General features: G+C 39.0%; 1 protein-coding gene across 2 annotated transcripts in view; it reads left to right on the forward strand.

Annotated features, from left to right (window-relative positions):
- The first annotated feature begins 8,012 nt into the window (after nucleotides 1–8,012).
- Nucleotides 8,013–12,179, forward strand: part of STX8 (syntaxin 8) — a 92,432-nt gene continuing 88,265 nt past the window's right edge. Inside the window, exon 1 of one of the 2 annotated variants that reach the window (XM_039355095.1) lies at nucleotides 8,013–8,140. In XM_039355095.1, coding sequence (XP_039211029.1) covers nucleotides 8,124–8,140 — 17 coding nt within the window. In that variant the 5' untranslated portion in view covers nucleotides 8,013–8,123. The remainder of the gene's footprint in view (nucleotides 8,141–12,179) is intronic. The other variant, XM_039355096.1, reaches the window with a different exon arrangement.

The raw sequence follows: 12,179 nt of genomic DNA on the forward strand, positions 1-12,179 counted from the left end.
AAGACCTCCCCAAGGAGATTCTTATTTGCTGTAAATAGTGGTAAAATGTTCCCCCACCTACCCACTTGTCTCTGTTTACTGTATGCCTCTCTGACGGGCAAGATCTACATAAGCAAGATAGTGATCAGAGTATCAACAAGACCATTAAAAGGGACCGTTTACTTTTGGAAGGTAAACTTTATCTTCCCGACTTCCCTTGCAACACTGCCCCCAAAAAAAGAGAGAAAGAGTTCCATGTGTATCAGAAAAGCAAAACAGGGAACGTGGAAAATGGAGCAGCGGGGGTGTGGTCCCCTTAGGAGGCTCTTAATTTCTGCCCTTCTGATGATTAAATGTCCTTGAACTGATGGAACATAAAACACAGAAGTTGACTTTCAAACTGCTTCCTACTGGTTCCTTTGTTTCTGCTTGAAGGTAAAAATAGAATCAGGTGAACAGTAAATTTCACATTTCTAAATGAGTGGCTATGAGATTTAGTGTCTATGAAAACAAAGGTGCTATAAATGTATTTCAGGGCTAGTCTGGGAAGGGCTTTGGATTAATCGGTCACAGGTTTAAAATGTAATGTTGAGTAGATATATCTCAGTCTTCATCAATAAGCACATGACTTTAATTTGTAGTCTTAGTTGTATCGGAAAACAAGCACTAAAATGACATTGGTATTATATGGGAATGCAAAAGCAACTTAATGCCACTTTAATTCATGATATGATTTTTTTTTCTTCAGCTGCAGTTGCCAAAAGTCCTTCTAAGTCCTGGAAAACTACATTCATTTTCAGTGCCCCTTTCTCAATAGAGGCAGTTAAAGTGAACTTTGGGGAGATGGTCACCCAGTCTGAGCTTCAAAGAAAGGCTCAATTTTGGACCTCAGCTAACTGGAATTTTTTTTAAAATATTAAAAATACTCTTCATTCTTCCTCTGATACAGTTTTTAGTTATAGATAGGAACCTTAAAAACTGGAAATGTCCAGAACCTCTTTAGATTTCTGAGCATATCTGTGTCTGCATAATGAAGTTGGAAAATTCCTTTCCATAGTATAATAATCCTTTGCATTTAGTTTGATTCCTCATAACTTCATGGACATATAGTCTCAACAGACACTTTCAGTTCTTTGGTCTATTGATTGCTGACTGTGGCATTGGGAATCATAAAAACCTTTATCATTTATAACAGTGTTTCCCAAACTTGATAATTTTAAGGCATGAGGACTTCAACTCCCAGAATTCCACAGCCAGCAACGCTGGCTGTGGAATTCTGGGAGTTGAAGTCCACATGCCTTAAAATTGTCAAGTTTGGGAAACACTGATTTATAAAAACGTAAGTTGGCCTAATTAAGACTTTGGCCTGTCCAGCCTTCTTTTCTGACAGGGTCTAGATAGGATAATTTGCCATGGTCAGCTTGGCCGCAGGACAACTCCACACAGCCAACTCGCCACAGGGAGAACTCGCCATGAGTGGTCGCATGGAGAGCCAGACGGGTGAGTGAGTGAGTGGGTGGGCAGAGCACAGAGCAGCGGTGTCGACCTTCCCATTTTCACAGCCCCCGAATTTTCTAATCCTCCTTTAAAGTTACCCAAAACCATCACTATATTTTCAATGGGAAAATTACACAATTCAGCTATGCTCCAAATTTCTTTTTTATTGTTGTGATTTTTCCTGCTATTTAATTCTAAATAATACTAGCTTTTTAAAATTAAGGTTACTGTATCCTGGCTGCAAAAATGTGGATGATGAATAGATGGCAGCAAAGACTTTTCTGTGACTTTGCCCATGATCCCAAACTAGAATTTCTGTACCAAGAGAGGTAAGTTGCAAATATTTTTTTCCTTTGTTTCTCAACCCTCTCCCCGCTTTTTGTTCTGGTTGCATATTCTCAACATGCAGCAATATGGAGGATTGTTTCCAATATTCTCCTAGATGAATTGGACCAGGCCAACTGGAGATGTATAAAAGGAACTAATTAAAGAACTCTGAGCAAGGGATCATTCTTTCATGAGATCTTAATGGGGAGGAAATTAAAAATGCAAAAGGCCCCATTCCCTCCAGATGAGCAACGTAGTTGAATATAATGAATGTTTCATGATTACTTCATGTCAGATGTGTACTGTAAAGAGGAGAACTGAGCTCAGCATCTTTTAAATCCCATTTGCTAGAGTTCAGAACAGTGAAGAGAAAGCAAGAAATTGCGTGGCACAATGGGTTGCAGCCAAGCCCTATTCCTGGCAAGAGAATGGATGCTACCTTCTCCTTTAACCAAAATTCTACCATGCTCAGATGGCTTTTGGTATGAAAGGCATCAATAGATTGTACTCTTGAGATTTAAAAGAATCACTTGAACCAAATTTAGGGAAGCATTTAAATTGGAGATTTCCAGGAAACAATTGATGCTCCTGACACGTTAGCTTTGAACCATTATGTTATACCATATCAGTAATGACTTGGCTGTGCAGAGGGTGTCAGTTAATGAATGAATTTTATAGCACTTGGCAAGAAACAAATATGAATCGCACCATTTCATCAAAATTCAGTGGTGGGTAGTAAACATAGTATGGCCCATATATTAAGCTTGTATGTCATTCATTGTTTGAATTGGATGCATCTTTATTTTCCCAACCATCTACACATGTAACCATCATCCATATTATTTATTATATAATATTTCTTCTCAGACAAGGTTGCTTATGCAATGAACAGAACTTTTACTATGAAATATCACTGAACAGAATAAGGAGTACCAAAAACAGATGATCATTAACTTTATTGATTTAAAAAAACATTTGACTCTGTCAATAGAATCTCTGAAATAGTGACAAAATGTAGAATGCATTTTGCTGGATATGTGCTCCACCTGAGTAAGCAACATCCAGCAAAGACCACAATCAATTGGATAGCACCACGTGGTCAGAAAAAAGAGGAAGGCCAAAGAAATCCTGGTGCCAAACATTTCAGGAAGACCTGAAAAACATCAGTCTTAAATGGACGGATGCTGCAGACCAAAAACGGTAGAGTATGCTTGTAGCCTAATGTACTTAAAAAGGCAGTTTTGTTTTGATTGAGGATATTCTACATATTATGTTAATACTTTGCCTGCATCCTCCCAAAAATATTGAGAAACACACTGACACCATACAATACCTTGGCTGTATTTGATATAACATATCCACTCATTGCCCACCCTCACTCTGGGGGTATTTGTCTGACGAATTTTGTCAGTGTCTTTGAATTGTCTTTTCTAATATTATAGATGTTAGGGAGCTCCATTCAGGGCTTTGAGAGATGCAACTTATGTCTTAATTACAATTTCCTATTACCTAGACAGGCACAGTTGACAGATGTCTTTCCATATCAACTCTTTAAAGCCAACCCAAAGAATTGATCTAAACATAACCTCTAAATTTCCTTGCCAGAGTTCTACTGAGACAGATATTTTCCAGAAGAAGAATTATTTTGGCGATGACATCTTGTCAGTAGAAATTTTCTGGCTGGCTCCTACATTAAAGTCTTTCTAGTACCAAATAAATACATTTTGATTTTCCCTGACAATTAAATATATGATAGTCCTTGTGAGTGCTCTATTTTTTAGGCGACATTGTTTTTCATCTCTTCTGCTGGTTTTATCTTTATAAATGTAACTTTGACATTATTTATTGTTCTGAATATATACAGTATGGTAGAGTTTGTGTGTCTATTTGTACACAACCGTGTGTATCAACATTGTCTGAATAAAAAGTCTAGTTTTTAGAATCTTAAAGACAAATATTTAATTTACTGCTTTTCAATTTGTGAAGGAGGCTTTCCTGAGGAGCTACCAGGAATCCTGCAGTCAGAATGTACAATATGAATTTCAGAGAGGCAAGAAAGATAAACTGTTCAGTTTGCCATTGAAAGCACACTTCCTTTTAAGAGCACCACTAGTTCTCTTAAATTGTTGATATATTACTTTTAAGGACAAAGAAACCCAATTATAACTTTTTAATAGTAATTTTATTAAAATTATAATTTAAAGAATAAAATAAGAATATAAACTGTAAAAAAGTCTAAAAGAAAAAATAGAAGGTGCAGAAATGAAAAAGTAAATAGAAAAGACAAAAAAAGAATAAAGTAAAGAAAAAGAAAAGGAATAGATAAATTACTTCATTACAGGACAATACTGATCTTTATTTCTTTCAAATAATGTACTAGAACCTAATTTCTATTCATTTTTTTGTCCCCTCTCACAAAATTCTTCAAAGCTTTAACAAGCCACTTTTATAAACCCAAGATAGAAAAATCATCCAGTTCACTGTAACAGAATATATGGTTGGTCCTGGGAAACAAAGGGAAAAAATGCTGCCTGGGAAACAATGAGAGAAAAGGGGCAGGAGCCCACAGTGGCTCAACATTCAGAGAAAAAAACAACCCGTAGGAAACCGTCCTAAGCAGTTAAAAGTAGCAGACTACAAGATTCTGCTAATGTAGCCTTATAATAAAACAGAATTAGTTCTTCTGGTTATATTCCCAGCCTGGGCTACTTGGAAGGGCTGACTGTAATTTGTATATCCTCTTTCAATTATTAAGACATCAGCTGGTTTCTTTTGTATGCATAGTGTAGCATCTTTTTCCATATCATTCTTGTAACCTGTCTTTTCTAAATCCATTTTCAGATCAGTTGCAGTCTGTCAGCCCACCCAGGGAAACCAGACAGGAGACAAGATTAGATGAGCTAATTCTACTTTATTGTAAGAGCACATTAACAGAATCTTGCGCTTTGACTTCAAAGCCAAACTATTCTCTTAAAGAATAGTTTATTTCCAGACTTTTGTGCAACCTTTTTGGTATGTTCAAGAAGAACTGATTGCTGAAGAAGGTGAAAGGGTCTTTAAGAGAAATGTTATTAGAGGCCATGCCTAACATTATCCATTTAATGCCTAACAGGAAGGCCTGGAGGAACGTTGTCCATGGGGTCGCGATGGGTCGGACACGACTTTGCAACTAACAACAATAATCCATTTAATTATTAAACTTTGAACTTCCCCAATGAATGTTCTGAGGACCATTGATTGGGTTTAGAATGTGTGGCACTCTGAACAGTATATTAACAGATTTACTGTTTGAAAAGATACAACTGTATTCCTTCCTTTTTAACTTGTGCATTAAAAGATTTCTGGTAAGCATTATTTTAAGCAAGAAAATGTGCTTTCGAATATACTGAGCAAGTGAAGACAACAGAAAATTCTTATCTATCCTATGTAACCCTTCCCCCATTCCCAAAAGATTTTTAGGTCAAGGTTGAACAACATATCATCATGGTTCTAGATCAGTGGTTCTCAACCTTTCTAATGCCGCGACCCCATAATACAGTTCCCCATGTTGTGGTGACCCCCAACCACTTATACATCAATGGGTGCCAGGGGCGTGGCCAAAGAAAAGGGGGAAAAAATGGTGGACAGCCTTGTTTGGCGACCCCCGTGAAATGGTCGTTCGACCCCAAATGGGGTCCCGACCCACAGGTTGAGAACCACTGTTCTAGATCAAGGGTTCAAGGTGCTGGCCAATGGGCCAGATGCATCATAGCGAAATTGTGCCCACCCCATTGCCGGCAATGGAAAGAAAGTCACGATATGTCATGACACGTCATGAGACATTGCAAATTTGATACCCCTGTTCTAAATAATTGTGCCAATATTTTTGTTTTACATAACAAATCAACCTGCTTGGTGTTTTTGCCTTTTTATAATAGAAAATGATAGAAAGTATAAACAATGAAACCTGGGATGAATTGCTTGCCCATCTTTACAGGGACTTGATTGCAACTTTAGACAGTGGGCCCTCTGCCAAGAATATTTTTAAGACGACAGAGTATTTAGAAGAAAACACCTGAGGATGGTGGTGATGATATATCTGGTCAATAATCTAGGAATACAGATAAGTACTCCTTTATTAAGAATATTTTTATGAGAATATTACTTTCAGTATGCAGCTATTGTTCCTCCCTCTTCTTTGCAGGTATAGATTAGGAAGCTAGTATTGTCTTCTTTATTTTACATGTTTTGGATAGGAATATGATAAGAGGCAAGTGACTAACAATACAATGATATAGTCAAGAAAGTTTGCAAAGTTACCTCAGCTAGCTAAACAACCCTTTCTTACATAGGTATCTGATATGTACAAGTAGTCCTCGACTTACGACCACAATTGAGCCCCAAATTTCTATTAAGTGAGACATTTGTTAAGTAAGGTTTTGCCCTATTTTATGACCTTTCTTGCCACAGTTATTAAGCGAATCACTACAGTGGATAAGTTAGTAACATGGTTGTTAAGTGAATCTGGTTTCCCCACTGACTTTGCTTGTCAGAAGGTTGCAAAAACTGATCACATGACCCCGGGACACAGCAATGGTCATAAGTATGAGCCAGTTGCCAAGCGTCTGAATTTTGATCACATGACCATGAGGATGCTGCAAAGGTTGTAACTGTGAAAAACGGTCATGTCATTTTTTCCAGTGCTGTTGTAACTCTGAATGGTTACTAAATGAACTGCTGTAAGTTGAGGACTACCTGTACCTAAGGAAAAACTACCTATCTCCTCATCAATCTTTCAGGATGCCAGTATAATAAAGAAAGCCTAATAGTGTTGAGCAGAGATCTATGCCTCCTGCTTTAGAATTGCTTTCTGATGGGCGGCATTGCATGCTGTGTATCATGGGATATAATAATGATAATAATAATGATGATGATAATGATGATGATGGCATTGTTACATTAGGAGACCACAATGCTATAGCAGTGTAGTAGTTTGGTTGTCAAGTTATCAGCATTGTTGTGCCACAGGAGAGTGAGCTGACTTCGCACCAGAAAAAAAAGGCAAGTTGCTCCTCCTGCAGCATCATCCAAGGCTCCTTCTCTCTCTGGAACTGCCTCACAAACAGGCACTGCAACTGGGAAGATTCAGAGCTGGCAGGAATCTGACTGCCTGCACAGAGCACCAACATCGTCTTCCCGTCAAAGTAGTACCTCTTTATCTACTCACACAGAACATGATTTCAAACTGCTAGGTGCGGAGAAACTGAGGTGTATGACGGGAGCTCAACCGGGCACACAGTGCCAGGACTTGAACTGCTGGAGAAAGACCATCTCCAAGCCACTGAGCCACCATGCCTCTAATGGGATGCCATTCATTTCTAAGGACAAAGTGATAATAGAAAGAAACTGTGCTTTACTAATTTCAATGGTCCAGGATTTCTAGGTATTGTATCAATATTATTTATGGCTATTTTAAAGCACTTGGGTCAATATGAGGTGGAGACAGACTATGCCTTTATTTCAGTAGTACCCAACCAGTTGTTTTCATAGCTCCTCTTGTTTCTTATGGGCTTTCATATCCATGGCTCCTTTCATTACCTATAGTGAGCATTAAGTTTCAGTATATATCCTTTCCTTGTCACCAAACCTTATGGCTTAGATTTGGGCCCTACAAAGCCATGTGCAGAACGAAGAGTTAGGGAAAAAAGGTTCAATCTTGGAGAAAAATGCTGTTGGGTGTTTAAAAAAAAAAAAAAATAGGCAGTTCAGCCACTGAATGCCTCATCATCTCTCCCATGATTCTGACACAAAATTTGGCTTCCGGGCAGATAAGAAAAAAAAACTTTATGGACATTTTGAAAGCCAATGAATTGTTAAGGCACAAACTTTATGTGTGAGTAGTACCTTATCAGCTATATGAAACGCGGCTCCAAATTATCTAAATTCTTATAAGGACCGGAATTTACAAACGTTATCATGTTTGTGAGCAACGCAAGCTCCACCTTTTTGGATTCCCTTTCCCCCATTTGGTTTTGCAAAAAGGAAACGTCTCCTTAAGTCAGGGATCCCCGTCCAGGATGCAGATTACGATTCCTTCGTGGGGAAAGCGCAAGTTTAGAGACCGGATTTCTAACCCCGAGCCTCGAAAGTCTGAATGGCCACACGCTTTTCTCTCCGACTCAATCCAGTTCCATCTCGAAGATGCCTTCGCCAATCATCCGAAGGGGGCGCTGTCATAAATTGAGCCTCGGCACGCCTCGTAGTCAGGTGATCGGAGCCGGAAGAGTTCCCGGCCGAGCAGATAGTAGACTTCGGGAAGCCTGCAGTTGCCGGCTGCCGTGATGTCTGCGGAGCCTTGGTGAGTGACGGAGGGTGCAGAGGGCCATTTGGGCAGGCTGGTGGCGAGTCCCAGCAGGCAGAATAAGTAAAGTCAAGGGAGACAGGCGGTCTTCGGCTTGGGCCTGAGGGCAGCCCACGAAGGACGGCCCCCCCTTGCTGCTCCTCCTCTTCGGCATTGCGCATGCTTCCTGCTTCCCCGCTTTGCCGCTAAAAGTGCTTGGCGAACGAGGGGGCGAGATGAAATGCGCACCTTTTCTTGGAAGGCATTGGTCTCAATCTCTGCAACTTTAAGAGGAGTGGACTCCAACTCCCAGAACTCCCAGCCAGTTGAAGTACATCCCTTTGAAAGAGGACGAGGTTGAAAAACATTTCTATAAAACATGACTCCCATTCCTTCCTCTACCTCGGTATTCTGCTCTTCCTCTTCGGTTTAATAAATGGGAGAATTTCTACAGGCAGTGAAATTGAGTCTCCTGTATTATTTTGGTGTAGTAGAAGAAATTAAACATGCTTGCTTTGAGGACCAAAATTGGATGTGGTAGCATGTTTTTGGACTAACGGTTTTTATTACATTTTATATGTGTTTATGCCTTTTATAAAAATGGTTAGTTCAAAAGGTGCTACTAGCTTTCTGATTTTGGGATATCGCAGCTCACATATACAGCTTTCTTCCAGCAATGTCTATTTTAGGACAAAGTTTGCTATGACACATTAAGTATCTAAATATGTCTACTATATATTATGTTTGAATTAGAGTCTGCAACATTTATTTCCTAAAACATAAACTGTTTTTAGTACTTTTAACATATCCAAGTTCAAGAACATTTGAAATTTAAAAGATTTTGAAAAAAATCTTTTACAAAGTCTTTGTCATTTTTTCACAAAACCTATGCATTGTATGAACTATCCCCATGGTCTATTTTAAAGATCTAGTGCAGCGGTTCTCAACCTATGGGTCACGACCCCATTTGGGGTCGAACGACCATTTTACGGGGGTCGCCAAACAATGCGATCCGCCATTTCCCCTCCTCAGGGGGCGGCGCCGTGCATGCGCGGCGCGCACGGGGGCAGCGCCGTGCATGCGTGCCGCGCCGCGCATGGGGCAGCACGTTCGTGTGACGGTCGCCGTCACACAAACGTTGAGAAACGCTGATCTAGTGGCTGAGTTAATATACATAATGACAGAATTACAGTGTTCAGTAATGTATTTTACTAAATCATATAATGTGTAATGTAATTATTGATCCTCCAGACTTTGGAGAAATGTTCAGGAAACATTGGGGCTGTATGGCCATTGCCTTGTGGAAATAATCTACAATAAGAATCTCATGCCTGCTATCAAGCAAAGAGGTCTTAATATTATGGTTAAGAGATGTTTTGCTGTCTCAGAACCTGGATGCTGTTGCTGAAAGAATACTTTTTGTTTCATATCAGATAATTCTACAAGGTACCGTATATCCCACAACTTAATCTGAAATTTAACATAAATGGTGACACACACCCCCAATACAGATAGTCTGCAAAAAAAATGGATGATGAAGAATAAGTTAATTTCTTTGGAGTGGCCACATTAAAGTCCAAGTCTATTCAAATATGGTAAAATATAAAAGAGCAGTTCATGCAGGAAAACCTGATTTATTAAATTTATATGCTGCCCATCTCACTGTCAGGTGATTCTTGACAAAACTTTCAAAAAGCTTCACCATGGAGCAATGTGCCAAAATTCCTACAGGAAAAAAGAGATCATTAATTACAGGAAGTGTTTGATTGCAGTTATTGCAGCTAAAGGTGATGTAATGGCTTAGTGCAGGGGTGGTGAACCTATGGCACGTGTGCCAGAGGCGGCACTCAGAGCCCTCTCTGTGGGCATGCGTGCCATGCCCCGGAGATGGCAACCGTCCCTCTTCAACCAGCCACCCGCTAACTCACTGAGGTCCCACATGGCCGGATATATCCCAGCACGGCTGGTTTCCCTCCCCCCCTGTCCCATCCCTCCTGGCCTCGCATGCTCTCCTTTTCCCGGGCATGACCCACTGCATTGCCTCCTCAGCTGTTGGCCGGCTGCCCAGCTCAGTGGCGGCTTCTCTGAACTGCTGGCGGTAGGTTGCAGAGCCCCAGAGTGTGCCGGTCAAGGGGCTGGCAGGCTGTGGCTACTGACAGACACTGTCGGCCGCCTTGCGCTCGCTGGCCTCTATGTGCAGGGGCCAATGGTGTCAGGCAGCAGCCCTGCGACAGTGGCACCCCCGCCCTGCCTCGTCTCACCCCGCAGGATGAGCCTCCTACCCACTGCCCCACCCACCAGAGACCCCCTGGATGTCTCCCAATCCTGCCCAGGCCCCACAGGCATCCCTCCCCATGAGCAACATCGAGGTGACCACGCCCACCTTGGGCCACGCCGACCTGGCAACCGGCGATAAATAAGTGGGTTTTGGGTTGCAGTTTGGGCACTCGGTCTCTAAAAGGTTCGCCATTACTGGTTTAGTGAATTAAATTAAGACATCACTTTTTCATTTTGGCATTATAGGTTAGCCTTAATAGGATGGCTCTTTTTGAAATAAATAAGACGTACCTGAAACATTATTAGTATAGTGAAATTTCCTGTGTATTTCGGTAGGATCCACATATGTTGATGACATTCAGTGGCAAAAATATGCAAACATTTAGAAAATTTGAAAGTGTATACAACAAAAGTTGCTCATGATTTATGTCAGATGGAATCAGGTATATTGTGCAAACACATCCATAACATAATTTGCTTGGCTTGGCTTGACTTACTGTAAAGTATAATTATTGTATATGAATAATGTTTTTCAATTTGGCAATATGTGTGATCAAGGCCACTGTGATTTGTTCAGCAAATCATCTTTGATTATCATAGACCCAAGGAGGCCCAGTTTTAGTTGGATATCATAACTGTAACTAATAATTATAATTATATATAATTATATAATATATAATAATTATATAATGACAACAAGTACTTTTTAGTTTTTTTATAAAACATTTCTGTATTGTCTTTTGCACATCAAAAATGTGGGCATGTTTCATAGTACAAGTAACTGACCACTTGAATACCACTAAAATGTTTTTTTTTAAAAAAAACAAAACATCCTAATAATTTCTACTTAAATTAATAGGATTCAATTTTCAAAAATATTCTGAATACTATTGCAAAATAAACATAATTGATTTTAAATATTGTTTAGTAACACCTAAATATGCGCACATCAGCAATTCAGTTAATCAGATAACATTTATCCTGATAAAAATGTAATGCCCAAAATAATATGTAAAGTAATATATAATTTAATTAGCAAGTTATAAGAAAATGAGCACAATGAAGAAAGTTGATATTTCAAAATATAAATTGCAAATTGCAGCATGAATTCTGATAGCTATAAAATATAATGTATTATAGTAATTGCAGTAAAACATTTTATTTATAAAAATGGAATTGTATAAACTATTAATAAAATGAAGCAACCTTCATATTGGAAAATGAGAATAAATTATATTTCTTAATTTCTTAGGAAAAGAACCCTCTAAATTTAAAGAAGTTTTGATTTTCTATGTGTTGAGATTCTGATTCCTTACAATATGCCCTAAATTTGAAAACAAAATTGAGACTTTTTTTAGAACTAACTTATTTCTCTTATATTAAGAGTTATTATGGTGTCCTTGAACTACTACCATAGGTGAGATTCTTTATACTATAGTAAAAGTTGTTTGTGTTTGTGCATATTGCCTCGTTTTCATACTGTATGTATCCCTTTGCTTGTATGAAAGATAATCACTCTAGTTTGCTACCTAGGATCTTTTCTATCTCCATCTGATAAAATAGAGAAATGAAAGACCAGTTCATACTTCATAGCTTTGGGTGTACCAGCCATATTTATATCAATTTATAGGACCAGTTTTTATATAAACAGTAGCCTTGGCAATCCATAATAGATGTTTAAAAAGTAAATTCATATGTTAACATCAATATAAATCAAATTCCTCATTTTCTACTCATTTAGTAGGACACACACACACATATACACAGAGAGAGAGAGAGA

Source organism: Crotalus tigris, unplaced genomic scaffold (assembly GCF_016545835.1).
Source record: "Crotalus tigris isolate CLP2741 ecotype Arizona unplaced genomic scaffold, ASM1654583v1 scf7180000018599.1079084, whole genome shotgun sequence".
NCBI classification, from domain to species: Eukaryota; Metazoa; Chordata; class Lepidosauria; order Squamata; family Viperidae; genus Crotalus; species Crotalus tigris.